The following is a 20681-nucleotide window of genomic DNA, read 5'->3' on the forward strand; positions in this document are numbered from 1 at the left end:
GGCCACCCCCCGATCGAGGAATCGCCCCGTTATTGGACGTATCGAACCCAGTGATTGGGAACAAGTCCAATCACTTGGGACTCCGGGTCAAGGGTCGCCCCGAGAGGCGGGAAGCCCCTGGGCCCTATAAAGTGAGGGGTCAAGTTCAGATCTCTCTCTCTCTCTCCCTTCTTCTCCTGCTCGAGACCTTCGCAAGAACATCAACCAGAAACTGTAAGTTTGATTCCAGCTATCGTTACCCGATAAAGACTCCTAGCCATCGACCTGTATCAGCCTTTTTGAATCCCGCGGGCCAGATCCGATTCGATAAGCCATTAGTTTCCCTGACCTGGTGGGCCCTTCCTAAAGTTAAGTATTGGCCAGTAGTGATAGGTTTCTATATAGATAGTAGGATTATTGTGTAAGCATTAATTGTTGTATATAATAAATGACCGTTGATTTCAATCTTACTAAGCTGTGTGCTGACTTATTAATCATAACTCGAGCTTGAACCACGTGGCGGTATCAGAAAGATACCTGCTGACTCGTGAGCGAAGGTGACATAATTAGAGGTAATAAAACTAAGGCTAAAAAGAGCAACTACCCAGACCCCTCTGTATCTCCGAGCACTGCAATATCTCACCATTAGATAATATGCTTCTTTTTTATTCTTCTTGCCAAAATGGACAATTACACATTCATCCACATTCTACTCCATTTGCAGATCTTTGCCTACTTACTTGGTCTATCTATATCCCTTTGTAGCCTCCTGATGCCCTCTTCATAACTTACTTTCTATACCTACCTATCTTTGTCTCATCACTCAAATTTAGCAACCATACTTTTGGCCCCTTCATCCAAGTCATTGATTTAAATTGTAAAACGTTAGAGCCATCGCACTGATCCCTGTGGCACACCACTCGTTATATTACGCCAGCCAGAAAAACTACACATTTATGCTTACTGTTTCCTGTTAGCTAGCCAATTTTCTATCCACGCCCAATGTTTCCCCCTACACCATAAGTTTTTATTTTCCGCAATAACCTTTTATCAAATGCCTTCTGGAAATCTAAGTACAGTACATCCACCAGTTCTTTATCCACAGCACATGTAACTCTTTCAAAGAACTCCAATAAATTGGTTAAACATGATTTCCCTTTCACAAAACTATGTTGACCGTGCCTCATTACCTTGAATTTTCCCAAGTGCTTTCCCATAAGATCTTAAATAATAACTTCCAAGATTTTCTCTATGACAGACATTAAGTTAACTGGCCTGCAGTTCCCTGCATTATCACGCTCCCTTTTTGAATCAAGGAGTTATATTCGCTATTTTCCAATCGAATGGAACTTCCCCTGAATCTAGGGAATTAATGCAATCAGCACAACCAAGTTTTTTAAAAATAAATATTTTTATTGAAGACATCCCCTCCCCCCCACACTCCCAGCTGACGCTTCACTTTAAAGAAGTCGATAAATGGCTTCCACCTCAGGGTGAACCCTCTTCCACCCCAAGTATGGTGAACTTAACTTTATCCAGGTGCAAAAATTCTGCCAGTTCACTCACTCATACCCTCGCCTTTGGCGGCTCTGAGTCCCGCCAACTTAACAAAATCCGTCACCAGGCTATCAGGGAGGCAAAGGTCAAGGCATCTGCCTCTCTGCCTACCTGAACTCCCGATCTTCCAACTCTCTGATTATCGCCACCCCTACGCCCGGATCTTACATCCGAAAACCCCTTCCAAAACCCCCTCAAACACGGACACACCCAAAACATATGCACATGGTTCGCCGGCCCTCCCACACACACCTATCCTCCATCCCCGAAAAGACCCGGCTCATCCTCGAGACCATCATGTGGGCTCCGTGCACCACCTTAAACTGGGTGAGGCTTAACGTCGCACACGATGAGGAAGCATTCATCCTCCACAGGGCTTCCCTTCACACCCTAGCCCCCAACTCCACCCCAGCTCTGCCTCCCAATTGCATCTGACCTCTTCCACAGGAACGCCCTCCCTATCCACCAGCTCTCCATATATATCCGCCATTCTCCCCTCCCCAATGTCATCCCTGGACAACAACCTGTCTTGCAGCCCTTTTCTAACAAAGCCCCTGACCTGCAGATACCTGAAACTGTTTCCCTTAGGCAACTGATACATCTCCTCAAGCTCCTCCCAGGCCTGCAAACTTTCCCCCCATAAACAAGTCCCTGAAGTACTCAATTCCCACCTGCCGCCACCCCCGGAACCTCACGTCCAGCCCCGCCGGCACAGACCTATGGTCATCACATATCAGTGCCCACAGCGACATGCCTTCCAGTCCAAAGTGTCTCCTTCACTGGTTCTAAACCTTCAATTCTGATACCACCACCAGGCTCACAGAATATCAGATCGGCGAGAACGGAAAGGATGGCAACAACAGTGCCCTCAAATTGGTCCTTCTACACGACGCTGCCTCCAGCTGCCCCAAGTCCAACCCCTCCTCCACCACCCCATTTCCTAACAATTATGATGTTTGCTGCCCAATAATGCCCCCCCCCCCCCCCCCCAACCCCCTCCCGGTCGATCCCTTTCCAGAAACACCTTCCTCACCAGCAGGTCCTTCCCCACACACACGAACCTCGCAATCATCGCATTCACCTTTCTTAAAAAACGGATTTAGGAACAAGGATTGGGGCGGGCGGAAGGAAAGACAGTTCCCCCCTTGCCATCTATTCATTATACATCCCAACAAGCAGAGGCCCCAGCTCTGACCCAACTTTCTTATAAAACTCGGCTGAAAACCCATCTGGACCTGGTGCCTTCTCCGCCTGCATCGAACCCACACAGTCCACCACCTCCCTCAGCCTACTCAGAGCGCCCAATCCCTGCATTTTCTTCTCCTGAACTCTTTGGAGCCACAACCCGTCCAGGAGCCACCTCATAACTTCCAACTTCCTCCCCGGTCGGAGGCTCCGATTTATACAGCCTTCGATAGAAAGCCTCAAAGATCCCATTCACCCCCACTAGCTCAGACGCCATTGTGCCTCTCATCCCTCACCCTTCCAATCTCTCTCGCTGCCGCCTGCTTCCTCAAGTGATGCACCAACACCTGCTTGTTTTTCCCCAGTACTCATAAACCACCCCTCTGGCCCTCCACAGCTGCCCTATCGCATTTCCCATGGACACCAGCCCAAACTCCATCTGAAACCTCTGTCTCTCCTTTAGCAACGCCTCCTCGGCACCACCGAATATCTCCGGTCCACCCTCAGGATGTCATCAACTAACCTCAACCTCTCCTCCCATTCCACTCTCTCCCAATGCGCCCAAATCAAAATAAATACCCCCCTTAATAAAGCCTTCAATGCCTCCCACAATGTGGAGGCCTTGACATCCGCTGCATTATTCAGCTCTACATAGTTTCAAATGGCTGCCCTTGCCCTCTCACAGATCCTTGTCCATCAGCAATCCCACCTCCACTGCAGCTGCTGAGCTTCCCCCTGCACTACCCGTTGATTCACCCAGTGCCGCGTATGGTCAGAAACCACGATCACCGAATACTCCAAACTAACCACCCCTGCCAACAGCGCCTTATCCAATAAAAGGAACTCTATCCAGAATACACCCAGTGTACATGTGAAAAGTACGAAAACTCCTTCACCCTCAGCCTCCCAAACTGCCGCAGGTCCAACCCTCCCATACGTTCCATGGACCCCATCAACTCTTTCGCCATAGCTGAAACCTTCAGTGACCTAGTGCACGGCCGTCTAACCTAGGATCCAGAACTACATTGAAATCTCCCCCGTTAATCAGCCGGTGCGTGTCCAGATCCTGTATTTTCCCGAAAACCTGCCTCAAGAAATCCACGTCAAGCCAGTTTGGGGCATAAACATTCACTAGCACACAGGTGTCCCCTCCAACTTCCCACGAACCATCACGTGCCTGCCCCCAGGGTCGGCTAGGATACTTCTGACCTCAATGACCACCCTCCTGTTCACCTCGTCTTCACTTCCAACCCAGAGTGGAACACCTGCCCTACCCACCCCTTCCCCAGCCTCATCTGATCCCCCAGCTTCAGGTGTATCTCCTGAAGGAACACGTTGTGCACTTTCAAACTCTTCATGTGTGCAAAAACACACAACCATTTAACCGGCCTGTTCAGCCCCCGCGCATTCCACGTAAGCAACCGGGCTTGGGGGCTACCTGCTCCCCTTCCTTGCCGGTCAGCCGGATCCCTTCTTTACCCAACTTCCTCCGGTCCTTGCCCCGCACTCCTCCACGACGTTCCCAAGATGTCCACCATCATTCCTCCTTAACCAACTATACCAACATTTCCCACGTCAGTATTCCTTCCCACCCCTCTCCTCCACCCCATAACTAAACAGAAAATCAACCCATCTCCCCCTCCCCACTCCCTCCTTCTGTCGACCCCCCACTACACTCCCGTTAACTAGCCAACCAGCTGGCATGGTGGCCCCCGCCCAGGGCCTCTGTCTATCTCCCCTTCTCCAAATCCGCCCTTCACCACCCACACCCCGTAACCCAAACATAAAAGAAAGCACTCCCCCCTCCCCTTCTCATTAAAATCACCAATTCACCTATCCAGTGAACCCACATTCTCCATATTGAACATCTCCACGGTCCTGTGTCCTCACACTTCTCCCAGTCAATGGTCTCTCATAAACTCATGCGCCTCCTCCGGCATATCAAAACAAAACTCCTGATTCTGATGCTTGACCCACAGACGAGGATACAGCACCTCAAACTTCACCCATTCCTTGTAGAGGGTAGCCTTGATCCGGTTGTAGACAGCCGGCCGCTTGGCCAACTCCACACCCAGGTTCTGGTATATTCTCAGCTTACTCCCCTCCCAAGTGCACTTCTTCGACTGCCTTGCCCATTTCATAATTTTCTCCCTATCGAGAAAACAATGCAGCCTCACCACCATTGCCCTCGACTTCCTCCGTATTCGGCCTCCTCCTCTGTGCCCTGTGCATCTGATCATCCTCGAGGGGGCGGTCAAAGACCCCCTCCCCCATCAGCTTCTCCAGCATATCTGCCATATATTTAGATACAAATATATTTAAATATATTTAAATACAATGTAGCATACTTACGGTAAAAGAAAGGGATGAACTCCACAGTCAGACAAGCTGCTTTATACTTCTGTCGGCTCTTCTCCACTGCACCGACTACTTCACTAGAAAAGGACAAGAGGGAATGTTACAATTAGTAACAAACTCAAAGGATCGCTGAGGTTAAGAAGCTCTGCTGGAGAAACAATGGCTGTTCTGCAATTTGTCTCAGTTATTCTGAATTAGGGTCGGTAGTACATTTCACAAATATATCGAGGGACACAAATGATTTCAAAGCAAAAGCATCAATGTTACCTTTTGAACTTCATCGAGTGACAGTGAACATATTTTTTATAAATTACTTTTTTGTGATCAACCTTTTTTGCGTCCAATTCATTCAAGTGATCTCATGCCCTTCTCAGGGATAATTAGGGATGGGCAATAAATGCTGTCATGGTTTGCCTGAAAAAAACAAAAACTATTCATGAAATTTGTGGTCCTTCATCTCCAGGTGCGTTTTTCTGGGGAGATGTGGGGGTAATTCCTGTGCTGGTGGTGCAGGATGGACGTGCTAGAGAACTGAGGATTACTCCACCCTCAAAATAGGTTTGCCAACTCACCAAATTGGCCTGGAGTCTCCAGGAATTGAAGATCAATCTCCGGGATGCTGCCGTGTGCAACCGTAGAACCAGAGAATCCCCAGTGCAGAAGGAGGCCATTCAGTCCATCGAGTCTGCACCTTCCCTCTGAAAGAGCACTCTACCTAGGCCCACTCCCCGCCCTATCCCCGTAACCCCACCTAATCTGCTCATCTTTCGACACCAAGGGGCAATTTTAGCATGGCCAATCCACCTAACTCTGGAGAAGAATCATCGGGACATTAAAAACATTTTGCAGTTTTCTTTGAACATTTCTCTTCATCGGGTATAAACATGGGGAAAATGGGGGTGGGGGAAGGTTGTCCTGTAGACAGGTCATTTGGACTCAAAACGTTAACGGTTTCTCTCCACAGAATCTGACTGACCTGCTGTGTTTATCCAGCACTTTCTGTATTTTATTTCCTATTTTCAGCATCTGCAGTATTCTGCTTTGATTTGCGCATACAGTCCCATTCCAGGGTGTAGGGTTGCAATTCATGAGGTAACCATATCGCTGCTCAGGGAGTTAATCAGTCTAGTTCTGAATTATGGGCTGCCGAGTCTTGCTTAAACTCAATTCACACGATAGCTGGATTTCTGACCGGGTATGTACTTCACAGGTCCGAGTCAGGTTTGAACACACGGCTACTAACCAACTGCAGCAGCTCACTGCCAGTTAAATTTAAAGATGTGCTGCTGAAAATCAAGCAAGAAGTACTTGGATGTCAAGAAGAAACAGATTGTGACATTCACTGAAAGGCACTCATCTGCAGATCTCAATTGTGAAGAACTGATTTTTTCACATCAGATCACGGTTAACACTCAAAAAAAAAATCTTACCAAACCAATCAGACAATTAATTTAGTTAGTCAAAAATTAGAACCAGCCAAAAGATTGAACAGGTCCAACAGAAAAGCACTTTCTGATCAAAGATTACTTCTTATTAAAAAAATAAATCCCTGAAGCATTTAATTAGGCGCCATTTCAATAAAATGACAGCTGGACATCATCCGAAAAGTTGTCGTGCCAGTGTTCAAGATCTTCAAGGAGTCGTAATTTACCAGTAATGTTGTTTCTAAAAACATTCTTTTGTGGTTTGGTTTCATGAACAAACAGGTTCAATAAAGGCTATTCAGCCTCATCCAGCCCACTCTCAGTAAAAGCATTTCTCTCTCCATCCATCCCTTCACCATAGCAACAAGACCAGATCTATTTGAATGCATTCACTCTCCTTAACAACAAAACCAGATCCCTCTGGATCCATACACTCCAGCAAGAAAACAGATCTCCAACTGCTCTTTTTTGCAATCAAATCAGATTCCATTATATCATGTGGGGATTGGGGTAATATTTTTAGAATAAGTATAGAAATCTTTCACAGAGGTCCTTAAAGGGTCAGCACTTTCCTTTCAAGATACCTCATTAAATGCCAAGTTCAAACAATAATTTATCCACACATTATTGGATTGTGCCAGCAATGAGTACTTCCAGCACATACAGGACTATAATCACAGGCACTGACTGATGTGAGATCCAATTCCGTTAACTGGAATTTAAAATACATGTCTGTCATTTCTAATTCAGCAAATCATACACGACACCTCAAACAATGAATCTATTTGATTATAGACTACCGATATGTTCATGCACCCAGGCTGCAATCTAACTGCCATTAATGCTCATAATGAAAAACATTTAAACATCATGAGAATAAATGTTCGGCAACGTACAATTATAAAGTGACAGAGCTGAATGCCCCAGAAAAATTAGCATTTGGCCCTATTAAGGATTTATGGCAAGGGTGACAACTGATCACTTCTCCCTCTAACAAAATAATTTACAAAAGTAATAATGAACACTGTGCTGCACAATGCTCCTAATGCAGGAGATGAGAAATATATTTGAATTGGATGTAATACTCACATTTAAAACCCTATACTCTAGCTAAAGTCAATTAGATTGTTTGTAGCCGGCATCTAAGACCTACACACACACACCTACGCACGCACACACATCTACGCACGCACACACACCTACGCACGCACACACACCTACGCACGCACACACACCTACGCACGCACACACACCTACGCACGCACGCACACACCTACGCGCGCACGCACACACCTACGCGCGCACACACACCTACGCGCGCACACACACCTACGCGCGCACACACACCTACGCGCGCGCACACACACCTACGCGCGCACACACACCTACGCGCGCACACACACCTACGCGCGCACACACACCTACGCGCGCACACACACCTACGCGCGCACACACACCTACGCACACACACACACACCTACGCACACACACACCTACGCACACACACACCTACGCACACACACCTACGCATGCACACACCTACACATGCACACACACACCTACGCACGCACACACAACCTCTGCATCTCAGATATTTCAAACATTGTCATTTTGTGGAAACATTTCTGCTGGTACTTTGGCCAATTATTTTAAATCTGTGAACTCTCGTTACCGACCCCACTTACTAGAGGAAACAAGTCTCCCTTTACAGCTCAGCGGAGGCCCCTCATCATTTTGAATGTCACCAATAGGTCTCCCCTTAACCTTGCCCACTGTAAGAACAATGCTGCTTCTCCACTTTACTGAATGCCATCATCCTTGTTATACTTCCCCTTCTCCAGAACATCCAGCCTGAAAAGCGATGCCAAGACCTGAACACAATACTCCAGCTGAGGCCTAACTAGAGTTCAGTAAAGGTTTAGCATGACTTACTCATTTTTGCATTCAATTCCCCTTTTTACAAAGCCAAGAATCCCGGAGGCTCTCTTAGCCACCTTACTGACTTGCCAGCACATTCAACCACCTGTGAATATGCACCTCCATGTCACTCTGCTTTTGTTCCCCTCTTAGAAAAGCACCATTTAGATTATATTGCCTCTCCATGTTGTTTCTCCTGAAGTCCATCACTTCACACTTATCCACACTGAAATTGTCTTATGTATCTGCCCTGTGTCTATCCATTTCACTAGTCTGCCTATGCCCTCCTGATGTGTGCTACTATTTATCACGTTGCCAGCTTTTGTATCGTTCGCAAACTTCAAAATTAAGCAATGGTCTTAATATCAACTCTCGGATACCCCACAGCTTGCGTCTCTTCAATAAGAACATTTATCACTACTCTCTGCCTCTTACTTCTCAGCCAATTTCATACCCAAGTTGCCACTATTCCTTTAATACCATCAGCTATTTTGCAAATAAAAGAGTCTTTTGAAGCATCTAGTATGTCAAAACAGCCGTATAAATGTGTAATAAATATTTACATGTATGAAGTAGGGTGTGAGAGAGTTGGAAAATGGAGAAACAACCTCGTATTTTTAGACTAAAGTTAGCCAAGGCTTAGAGGATTGTAACGCAAGTAGGCCCCAAAATGAGAAAATAGTAAAAACTGGGAAAGAAGGATACTAATCCAAACCGGTCTCGTGGACCTCAAAATGAAACACCAGGAGAAATTGGAAAATCAGGGTGTTGGTCCAAACTTGTTTTGCTATTGCCTACTGCATATACAGTATCATATCAGATCAGTCATTATTTAATTGAATCGCGGAGCAGACACGATGGGCCGAATGGCTGACTTCTGATCCTACGTCGTATGGTCTTATAGATCTGAAAACTGAAACTACCTGAAAACCAAAATGCAGCTGGACCCAAGGGTTTCAGAGAAAGGATACTGCACCTGTAATGAATTTTTCTTAGAATTCGAAAAAAATTCAGGTTAGTTTTGTCTGTTTATCTTGGTGACTTGATCCACTCACCCAGCTGCCCTCTGCCTCCAGTTTCGATACGGGTCATATAGACTCTCACAAAAGGTAAGCGCATGTCTTGCAAAGTCTTCAGCTGGAGTTAGGTCTGCCATTTCCTTTTCTTTGGTCTTGCTTTTTAACTTACATTAAAACAAAGTTAAAGGAAACATGAAGCACATGTAATCAAGGTTCCAATGAAAAGAGAAAATGCTAGGATTACTTGGCAGGTCAGTGTCCGTTCGACAATAATCATTCATCAACCACCATCAACATGAAATGTTAACGCTCGTTTCCCTCTCCCCGCAGATGCTGCCTGATCAGCTGAGTAATCCCAGCATTTTCTATTTGTTTTTTATTACTTCAGATATCCAGCACCCACAGCATTTTGTTTTCGTCTTCAAAGAACCTCCAATTTCACTGGACTGGCATTTTATGTTTGCTTACAGTTCGTCTGGACACTGGAACACAGTAACATTTGCTGTCACACATCTGTCTTGTCAAGTCTAGGATGTTCTTATTTAATTGAACAAGATCATTCTGTTCACATCCAATAGGAATTTATAAATCAAGGCAGAGTTTTATTTTTTTATTTTCTTTTAAGCATGGTTGGACTCCATTAATTGGTTATTTCACTCATTAGTTTCCACATTAAACAATTCTCTCTCAACCTGAATATCCCACAGAAAAGTTTAACTTTATATATTCCTGTACAAAGTCAAGAGTCATTTCAACACACAAGGCAGCTTTCGGCCCATTGAGTCCAACCTTCTTTCTATCTTTGAGAAGTCTATCAGAGGTGGAACATTAACAAAAGAAGTAGAAAATGAATCTGAAAGGTTACCCGGCTAATACATTTCTCAACAAACAAAGAGCTGCCTCGTTGCAGAGTGACAGAGCTGTTTACAGCTTTGAATTTATTGTGAAACTGGCTGAAAGGTAGGTCTTTTGTCAGCACTTACCTGCTGAATGTAGACTGTAGCCATAGTAATAACATGATTAATATAGGAGCAGCTTCCAATCTCTTCAACGTTAGACAGATTCCTGGGAAACAAAGGGAATGATCCAATTTATAATTCACATTGTTTGAAGAAAATTCAAACAAAAGAGAATCAATCTCAAGTTACACCTGAGCAATAGTGAACTAAACTTAAGGCTAAAAGGTTGGGTTATCCAATGGATCAATGAGATTAGAAAATGGTCAGCTTCAAGCCCGAAATACTCATCATGTGTTTCAGCCTATGGTCTTGCCCCTTCCAGACTCTAATCTCCTCTGGTCCTCTGATCGTTTGGGAACTCCTTTAATTCTGATCGTAGTTGCATCCCACATATCCCTTGTTTCACCACTGAAGGTGATGCCTTCAGCTCCCTAGGCCCAAAGTTCTGGATTACCTTCCAAAATACCTTCCAAAACCTCACCACCTCTCCAGTTCTCCCTCTCTCTCCACCTTTTAAGAAAATCCTTAAAACAACCCACCCCTGACCAAGCTTTTGATTTGGATCTGTGTCAAATTTTGTCTAATTAACTTCCCAGAAATGCGAGGGGAGAAATGGTCGAGTGAGAAGGAGGAATTGAAAAGGAAAAGGAAATTAGTGGTTGTAAAGAAAATAGTGCTGGAGGAATTAATGGGACTGAAAGCTGATAAATCCTCGGAGTCTGATAATCTACATCCCAGGGTACTAAAGGAAGTGACCATGGAAATAGTAGATGCGTTGGTTGTCATCTTCCAAAATTCTGTAGGTTCTGGAACAAAATTCTCACGCAGATTGGAGGGTGGTAAATTTAACCCTGCTATTTAAAAAAGGAGGAAAGGAGAAAACAGGGAACCACAGACCGCCTAGCCTAACAGCAGTAGTAATGAAAATGCTAGTCTATTATAAAGGATGCGATAACAGGACACTTAGAAAATATCAACAGGATTAAACAAAAACATCATGGATTTATGAAAAGGAAATCATGTTTGACAAACCTATTGGAGCTTTTTTGAGGACGTAACTTATTCGAATAGATATGGGAGAACCAGCGTATCTGGTATATTTGGATTTTCAGAAAACGTTTGCTAAAGTCCCACATAAGAAGTTAGCGCTCAAAATTAAAAAGCATGGGATTGGGGTATTACACTGGCATGGATTGTGAATTGATTAGCAGACAAGAAACAGAGAGTAGGAAAAAATAAGTATTTTTCAGAGTGATAGGAGGTGACTAGTGGGGTCCTGCAGGAATCAGTGCTTGGATCCCAGCTACTCACAACAGATATCAATGATTTGGATGAGGGAACCAAATGTAATATTTCCAACACAAAACTAGGAGGGAATGCGAGTGGAAAGGAGGATGTAAAGAGGTATAAGGCAATTTAGAAAAGTTGAGTGAGTGGGCAAATACATGACAGATGCAGTATCATAGAATCCCTACAGTGCTGAAGGAGGCCATTCGGCCGATCGGGTCTGCACCAACCTTCTGAAAGAGGAACCTATCTGGGTCCAATCCCCCAGCCTATCCCCATAACCCCACCTAACCTTTGGACAATAAGGGTCAATTTTACATGGCCAATCTATCTAACCTCCACTTCTTTGGACTGTGGGAGGAAACTGGAACACCTCCGACCTCGGGTGACTGTGTGTGGAGTTTGCACGTTCACCTAGTGAACACTAGCAGACACTAGGTGAACGTGCAAACTCCACACACAGTCACCCGAGGTCAGAACCGAACCCGGGTCCCTGGCGCGGTGAGGCAGCTGTGCTAACCACTGTGTCGCCGTGCTGTGTAACGTGGATAAGCGTGAAGTTATCCAGTTTGGTAGGAAAAACAGAACGGTAGAGTATTATTTAAATAGTGTTAGATTGGGATGCTGGTGTACAATGGGCCCTGGGTGCCATTGTACACCAATCACTGACATTTAGGACTAAGATGGGAGAGTGAACTTGTGGAATTCTCTACCACATCAGCTTGGGGAGGCCAAGTCTCTGAATATATAACAAAGAAATAGATAGATTTCTAGACACTGAAGGTGTCAAGGGGTATGGGGAGAGGGCAGGGCTAGGCACTGGCTAGAGGATCAGCCATGATCATATTGAGTGATGGAGCTGGCTCGAAGGGCCAAATGACTTACTCCTGCTCTTGTTTTCTATGTTTCTGTGTAACGTCCCTGTGAATTGCCTTGGGGTCATTTGACTATGTCAAAGGTGCCATAAAAATACAATTGCTTTTAAGGAAAGATCCTGATTCTCTGTGCAACAAGTTAGCTAATATCAGCCATGCAATGATAGATGCACTACAAACAGCAAACCCAAAAAGAGTGGGGACAGGAAGAAATAAAGAAAAGTCTTTCCCTCTCATGTACAGCATACTGGTTGAGGACAAGATGGAGCTCAGTTGCTGTGCCCCCACGGTCCAGCAGACTGCCAAGACTCCAATCAGGATTGTGTGTGGTTAACGCCCATTTGAGAATGCAGAAAAGTGCAAATGACAACAGTGTCACTGTTTCCGAGAGCATAGCCAACACGGTGAGGAAGAAGAAAATAAACTGAAGTAGCTTTTCCTTCAGCATCATTTATAAATGCTGGGATGTCTTATTTTAAGGGCAACAGTATCATTCAAAAGGCATATGGCATTTTTACCAAAGCAAAATATTGTGGATGCTGGAAAGCTTAAATAAATTCAGATATTTGATAGAGGAATGCAAAACCATGAGGGGTCTGCACAGCGTCGATGGGAGAAAACAGTTCTCATTCATGGAAGGATTGAGAACAAGAGGGCACAGATTTAAAGTAATTGGCCAAAGGAGCAAAATCAACATGAGAAAAATCTTTCTCGCGTAGTGAATGGGAATGTCAAGGCATTCAAAAGGGAATTAGACTGTTATCTGAAAACAAAGAATGGTTATGGGCAGTAGATGAGAGAATGGCACAGAGTCAAGTGCTCACTGGGGGAGCAGGTGCAGACACGATGGGCCATAAACTTCTCATTCAGAGCTGCAAAAATTCCATAAAGAACAGAAAATTCTGGAACACTGTTGGCGGGATTCTTCGTTTCAGAAACTAAGTGTTGATGCCGGGACCTAATCGGTGATATTCCACGACAGGAATATTGGCACTGTTCCCAGAGCATTCATCAACCATTAATGGGCTAGCACTGGCACCACGTGGAACACAACCGATTTCAATGAAAAACGGTGTCTGATTCGCTGGAGTCAGGATTGACATTAGAGAGGCTGACAAGGACATATAAGGACTCCACTCCCCACACACTCTCATCCCAGCCAACAAGATGGCAGCAAGCAGAACGGCACCCCATTTCACCAATGCAGAACTGGAGACACTGCTGGGTGCAGGAGAGGCGGGCCACCCTGTACCCCAGGGTGGGGAGGAGGTTGCCACTTTGCTGCCATGCACCGACCGGCCTGGTCGCAGGTGGGAAACGCCGTAAGCGCCGTGGGCAGCACCGTCAGGACCAGCCAGCAGTGCCGTAAGAAACTCCACGACCTCCTCAGGGAGGCCAAAGTGAATATGCAGCACTATGCCCCTGGCACTAACCCCTGGCCCACACATCTGTAACCACCACCCCCCAACGCGGAGGGCGACCAAACCACCACCCGACACCACCTGCCAGCACCCATGCTGCCCGCCATGGCCACAAAGGCCACCAACTTCCCATCCCCTGTGCTGCATGAATCCGTCTGTCGAACACTGTGTGTTTTCTGTTACCACCCCACAGGAAAAGTTGGTCCATGCCCGCCAAGAGAGGGAAAAGACCGGAGGGGGACCACTGGAACTGCGGCCCCTCACTACGGCAGAGTGGCGGGCACTGGACCTGATCGGTGGGCCCGGCGAGAGGGCAGTCACCCCCGTTCAAACCCCACACCCCCCTTCTCCCCCACACACCCCTTCTCCCCCACACCCCCCTCCACCCCCACACCGTCCCCCACACCCCCGTTCTACCCCCACACCCCCCTCCACCCACACACCTTCCTCCACCCCCACCACCCATTCACCTTCCTCCACCCCCACCACCCATTCACCTTCCTCCACCCCCACCACCCATTCACTCCCGCTCCACCCCCACTCCACCCCCACACCACCTCCACCACCTACTCACCCCCGTCACACCCACCACCCACACACCCTCCTACAACCCCACCACCCACACCCCCCCCACACCACCTCCACCACCCACTCATGACCCTCCGCCACCATCACCCACTCATCTCCCTCCACCACCACCATCCACTCATCCCCCTCCACCACCACCATCCACTCATCCCCCTCCGCCACCACCATCCACTCATCCCCGTGTGATGGGATTGCCAGATTGCATGCAGGAATAACCCAGGTGGACGGTGCAAAGTGCTACAGTGGGCAGGAGTCAGACGTTGTGAAACGGTGCATTGCACCAGAGCTCATCGCATGAGGGTTGTCATCAATCCCAGCCCATGGGTCTCTATCACTGCCAACTCAGGGCCCGCAACCCATAGTGAGCAGGTAAAATTCACGGCGGGACTTGCGAGGGGGGGGGGGGGGGGGGGGGGGGGGGGGGGGGGGGGGAACGAAGAGAAAGAGTTGGGCAGACAAGGTGTTCATGGGAGGGGGTGGTCGACATGTCCATGCCATTGACCAGTCCTGCCCCCCCCCCCCCCCGCCCAGTTGGTGAACCTGGAGGCGATCAGAGCGTCCTGTGCGCACCAGCCCAAGCGCACATGTTGCCTGGCCTTCCGTGCCTGCCCAGCCCCCATGTCCTGCTGATCCTCGTTCTCCCCTGCATCCTCCTCTTCGGATGAGGCCTGGTGTTCATCCTCCTCCTCCAGCACTTCGCCCCTCTGCTGCGTGATGTTGTGGATGACGTAGCTGGTCACCACTGTGTGGGAGACCCTCTTACTGCTATACTGGAGGGCCCCTCCACAGTGGTCCTGGCACCTGAACCGCATCTTCAGGATGCCGAAGCACCGCTCGATCACACCCCTGGTCGCTGCATGGGCGCCGTTAGCGGGTCTTCATGCTGGTCTGTGGCCTCGGAATAGGCGTCATCAGCCACGGCCGCACTGGATAACCCCGTCATCCATGAGCCAATCCCTTAGCCTGTCATGTACTGGTGCTCATAGGGCGACCCCGTCAATCGCCATCCTGGACCTCGGCTACGATGTTGAACCCCGCTGCCAGGGCATCCTGATGGGCTCGTTCCACATTGAATTTGATATATTGTGCTGACCGGGCATACTGGGCCTCGGTGACAGTGCAGATGCACCTGTCCACCAAGGTCTGCGAATTCCAGGACAGGTCTCCACTCGGCGCCTGAAAATACCCCGTGGCATTAAGGTTGTGACCGTCACCTTGATGGCTACCGGGGTGTCTCCCCCCTCATAGCCACACAGTGCAGATATGTCGCACGGCCCCCCTGCTTAGCCATACCTTTGACGGAATGCCCGGTCCTGCAGGTCCTCGAAGAGCAGACGCTGCAGTACACACAAGGTCTTATGCGGCGCCTCCTTCCCACCTCCTCCTCCTTGGCCTGTTGTGCAGCCAACTCTCAATCTTCTCCGTGCTCACTGTCAATCCAAGGCTCTCCGTTCCTCTGGGTCAGGCTCGGCTGCTGCAGAGTCCTCCTCAAGCAACCCGAGCTCATGCAACATTAGTGCATCCCCCAGAGCTGCGGCGATTGGGAAAAAGGCTACCATTCCTGGTTGAATTCTGAAGTCCATTGTCTGCAGGGGGTGTCAGTAAGACATGGTGCGTACCCCCGTGCCCAACCAGGTCCACAAACCCTGCTCCTGCATGTCCCCCCCTCTACCTCCCTCCCACTCTTCTCTCCTCCCCCCTCCCTCCCCACCCCCACCCCTCACCTGGCTGTTTCCCCCTGGCATTATGCACACCACATCCCTGGCCCAGTCGGTGCCCAGCACTGCAGAGACCTCAAGCCCTGGCACCCGTCCCTGTTGCCAGAGGTACCGTTAGCTTGCACTACCCATGCTACTGGTACGCTCCAAGGCTCCCATCCAATGCCCTCCTGCAGGGGCTATACCAGCGGCAAGGCTGGCAGCCCACGCTCATGCCATTGCATGTCTTACCTCCTTTCTCTCCCTCATCAGCCACGGTGCCTGTTTCATGATTTTTAAACCACAAGTGAAACTCGTCGTGGGTAATTCCTCCCGCTGAGTCAGTGCATCGCGGAGGACCCAGAGAATACCGGGTCAGGCCCGGTAATGATATGCCGACAGTGTTTATTATGCGTCCACAATAAAAGCATTGACACTGCTGTTAAGGTACCGGAGAATGGCAACCGCCACAATTTTGACTTCACCGCCGATTCTCCGCCCAATCGCGTTACGCCATTTCGGTGTCGGCCAACGGAGAATTCCCGCACTGTGTGTTTGGCAGCATTGGTGGAGAAAGAAACAGAGACCCTTCAGTTCTGTGACCATTCAGCAGAACTCTGGTAATTCTTAGCTTTTTGCAATCTCCTCCTAGTTTATATACAATCCACTTGCAGATAATAAAGGAAGTGTACCTGCAGATGATAATGAGGAATTTGACCAATGTGAGCGCCAGTGTTTGCTGTTCATCCTCCAGCCCATCCGACAGTTTCAGCATACACTGTAACTGCTGCTGTCTCAGAACCTGCAGAATGTTATCAGGCAACAAGGATAACCCTGGCGGGACGTCATCCAATCTAAGGGAAGAGAAATAAATACAATCAATAGAAAGTTGCCATATATACACCAGGACACAAACATTTCTGCAACTGCTGAGGACAAACCAAGTTTCTGAACTATACATTAAAATAAAAGCAGAAATTCAGCTGAAATTTTGGAACAGGAGCTGTATGTGCCAACGCTGGCAGCATGGTTTGGGGGTGCCAGCTCACTGTATTGGTGGTGGTTTGGGGGGGGGGGGGGTGAATGGCGTTGAGGGAGATTGTCCTGCCCCAGTGGGACAGGACAGTGAGTGAAAAATCAGGAATCTGACCTTCGTGGCACATCTGCCTGCTATCCAACAGCTGTGTCATTGTCTCTGTCTGGATGTAATAGATCACCTGTCCATTTGAGGCGGTGCATGATCTTTACTATCTTTTAAAAAATAATGAAGAAGGATAGATGGGGCCAAACATTTTTTTATTTCAAGCTTTACATTTTTGCCCTTTAGACCTTTACTTGTACTTATATAGCTGGCTTCACCATTTCAGGATACCCTAAAGTGCTCTGCTGCCAATAAAAAGTTCTGGGAAAATGGCAGTTAGATAATGACCCAATAACCTGTTTTAGCAAGACTGGTTGTGGGGTAAATGCTGGTAGGTTGACAGGAAGAACCCCCCTGCTCTTCTTTGAAATAGTGCTACGGAGCTTTTCCATCTGCCCGAAAGAACAGACAGGGTCCCGGTTTAACATTTTATCCCCATGCTGGTACAGGTACCTCTAACTGCGCAGCGCTCTCTCTCAATACTGCACTGGAATGTCAGTCTGCATTACATGTTCAGGCCACTGGAGTGGGATTTGATTGCTCAATGTGCTGTCTGAGCAACAAGAGTGACACCACTGAACCAGAGCTGACACCAAAATATTTCTATACCCAAAGCACAAACAATGACTTTGTAATAATGCCATTTAGCAAGATAATTTAAAGAACTGGATTCACTGAAGATGCTGTGTTTAAACCAATGTACAAGGTGGGAGAGGCTAACGTGGCGGAGGAGCTGGGACTGAAGAAATCAGCCAGTTTTTAAAATAAACTGAATTTTATTCGGGTCACAATTTTGTTGAGCTGCCAAGTAACAATTGCAGGCCGGTAAAACAGCTTTATAGAACAGTCCCTTCAGTTCAAAATGGTCCCACTGGCAACACCAAAAAAGATCGCCACTGCTTTTCCCTCCTGCAAAATGGACACAAAATTATGAGAGGTTTTGACAAAGTATATGTAAAATATATGGAATCAAAAAAGGCAATCTGGTTCAATCAGTTCATGCTGGAAATATTATGCGTGTATGTATGTATGTACTAGCAGGAGAGATGTTAAGTAGTTACAGATTTAAGGTAATCGGAAAAGGAGCCAGAAAGGAGGTAAGCAGAACATTTTTTTTATTTTGCAAGTTATGCTGATCTGAAATGCATTTTGCACAGGGCTGCACGGTGGCACAGTGGTTAGCATTACTGCCTCACAGCGCCAGGGACCCATTCAATTCTGACCGAGGGTGTCGATGTAGAGTTTACACATTCTCCCCGTGTCTACGTGGGTTTCCTCCACGAGCTCCGGATTCCTCCTAGAATCTGAAGATGTGCAGGTTAGGTGGGGTTACAGGGATAAGGCAGGGGAGTGGGCCTAGATAGGGTGCTCTTCCGGAGGGTCGGTACAGACTGTAGGGATTCTATGATGATTTTTTGAAAGGACAGTAGAAACAAATTCATGAGATTTGGATAAATATTTGAAGATTGGCAACTTTGCAAGGCTTTCAGGAAAAGGCAGAACAATGGGACTAATTGGACAGCTCTTTCAAAGAACCATGATGGGCTGAGTAGTCTCCTTCAGAGCTGCTGGATTCGATATTGTAAAGTTGAATATTTATTGAGCAACTGAGCCCCTGGTATTGTTTCTAATGGTGTTTTTCCAGTGGTTCATTATTTTTAAGCCAGATTCTAAATAACAAGAATCTGATAGAAGAAACATTCTTTTAGCAAATCCAAGACAGCAGGGTTCTTTGCTAAGATCTGAAAGAGATTTTGGCACAGTAGCGCACCTGTGGAATTATTTGAAGTAGCCAATGGAATTCAATCTGAGATGCCAGGAGAGCAAGCAATAAAAATCCAGGCTTTGCAGAGCAGTCCACTGATTAAACACTCAGCTTCCAAATAAAAGACTTGACGGTTTCACGTCCAAAGTCTGCCCCTTGCTATATTCTCATCTGGAGGAAGGTATATGCCTCCCATCGGGAACGAGGTCGCTATTCAATCAACCCTTCCACGTACAAGAACCACTCGTCATCTTAACTTACTTCCCAGCTTTATAACAAGCCTGTACTTCCCCCAGCCAGTCAATTAGAAATCAAACGCTTATGTTTTAGAAACTTGTATTTATGTAGCACGTGATTCAGTGGTTGGGCCTCAGCTGCAGTACATGCCCAATTCTGGATACCACACTTTAGGGAGGGTGTCAAGCCCCTGGAGGAGGTTTGCCAGGATGAGAAGCGAGGATGAGGGACTCCAGTTGTATAGAGACTGGAGAAGCTGGCATTACTCTCCTGGGGGCAGGGAAAATCAAGGGGGGATCAAAAATCATGAGGGTTTTTGATAGAATAAGGAGGGAGAAACCATTTCCTTTGCTAAGTGGATCAATAATCAGAGGTCATGGATTTAAAATAATTGGAGAAATTAGGAGCAATGTTTTTCAGACTGTGTGTCGCTGAGATCTGGAATGCACTATCCCCAACATATGAAGTAACTCCAATCACATTTAAGTTAAAATTCCAACGTATATTAATTTGCTTGGAATCTATATAAAGAAATCCCTCCCTGGCACAAGTCCTTCAGTAAACCAGAGATGATCAAGCACCTGTTTATATTGCCCCAAGCACTCCAAGTGATAGGAATCAATTAATTCTCAATATTAGCAGACATGAAGTGCTCCACTGGGGGCAAGCAGATGGATTTATCCAGGCTGCTTTAGCGCAGTGGGCTAAATTGCTGGCTTATAATACAGAACAATGCGAGCAGCACGGGTTCAATTCCCGTACTGGCCTCCCCGAACAGGCGCCGGAATGTGGCGACTAGGTTCTTCTCACAACAACTTCATTGAAGCCTACTTGTGACAATAAGTTATTATTATTATTATTATGGAGAATGCAACAGGCCCAATTTTGTTCAAATTTAAACTGGGCAGGTTGACTCTGATTGGTCAAGGCCATTCCCTGGGGAATGAACCAGGGAATGGCTGTCCCTCAAGCTTTTGTTTAGTTGAAAAAGGTGCAAAGTGTGCATATGTCCCTTCTGTCTGCAAAGGTGAGGGCCACATGTGCACATATATGTTTAAACCAATGTACAAGCACAATCACGATTGTTTTGCAACTGTTGTCCAATCGCACAATCACATCTAATGTTGGACACTATTTTGAGTTTTGCAAACATGGGCTGGTTGGGTATGGGCAGTACTTTGCCTGCAACAAACAGCTGAAGGAATGTCTTGTTTGATATGATCCACCAATCATTGGTGCGTATGGATGATATACCTGGCATCACACTGGCCC

General features: G+C 47.1%; 1 protein-coding gene across 2 annotated transcripts in view; it reads right to left on the bottom strand.

The window, feature by feature from the left end:
* The window catches only part of nbeal1 (neurobeachin-like 1), a 384125-nt gene that overhangs the window by 225143 nt on the left and 138301 nt on the right, over positions 1 to 20681 (bottom strand). For both annotated transcript variants that reach the window (XM_072481723.1, XM_072481715.1), the window contains exons 3-6: positions 16959 to 17120; positions 10423 to 10504; positions 9476 to 9603; positions 5074 to 5156 (exon numbers count right to left, since the gene is read on the bottom strand). In XM_072481723.1, the coding sequence (XP_072337824.1) occupies positions 5074 to 5156; positions 9476 to 9603; positions 10423 to 10504; positions 16959 to 17120 (455 nt within the window). The remainder of the gene's footprint in view (positions 1 to 5073; positions 5157 to 9475; positions 9604 to 10422; positions 10505 to 16958; positions 17121 to 20681) is intronic.

The sequence above is a fragment of the Scyliorhinus torazame genome, chromosome 2 (genome assembly GCF_047496885.1).
Source record: "Scyliorhinus torazame isolate Kashiwa2021f chromosome 2, sScyTor2.1, whole genome shotgun sequence".
In the NCBI taxonomy this organism is placed as follows: Eukaryota; Metazoa; Chordata; class Chondrichthyes; order Carcharhiniformes; family Scyliorhinidae; genus Scyliorhinus; species Scyliorhinus torazame.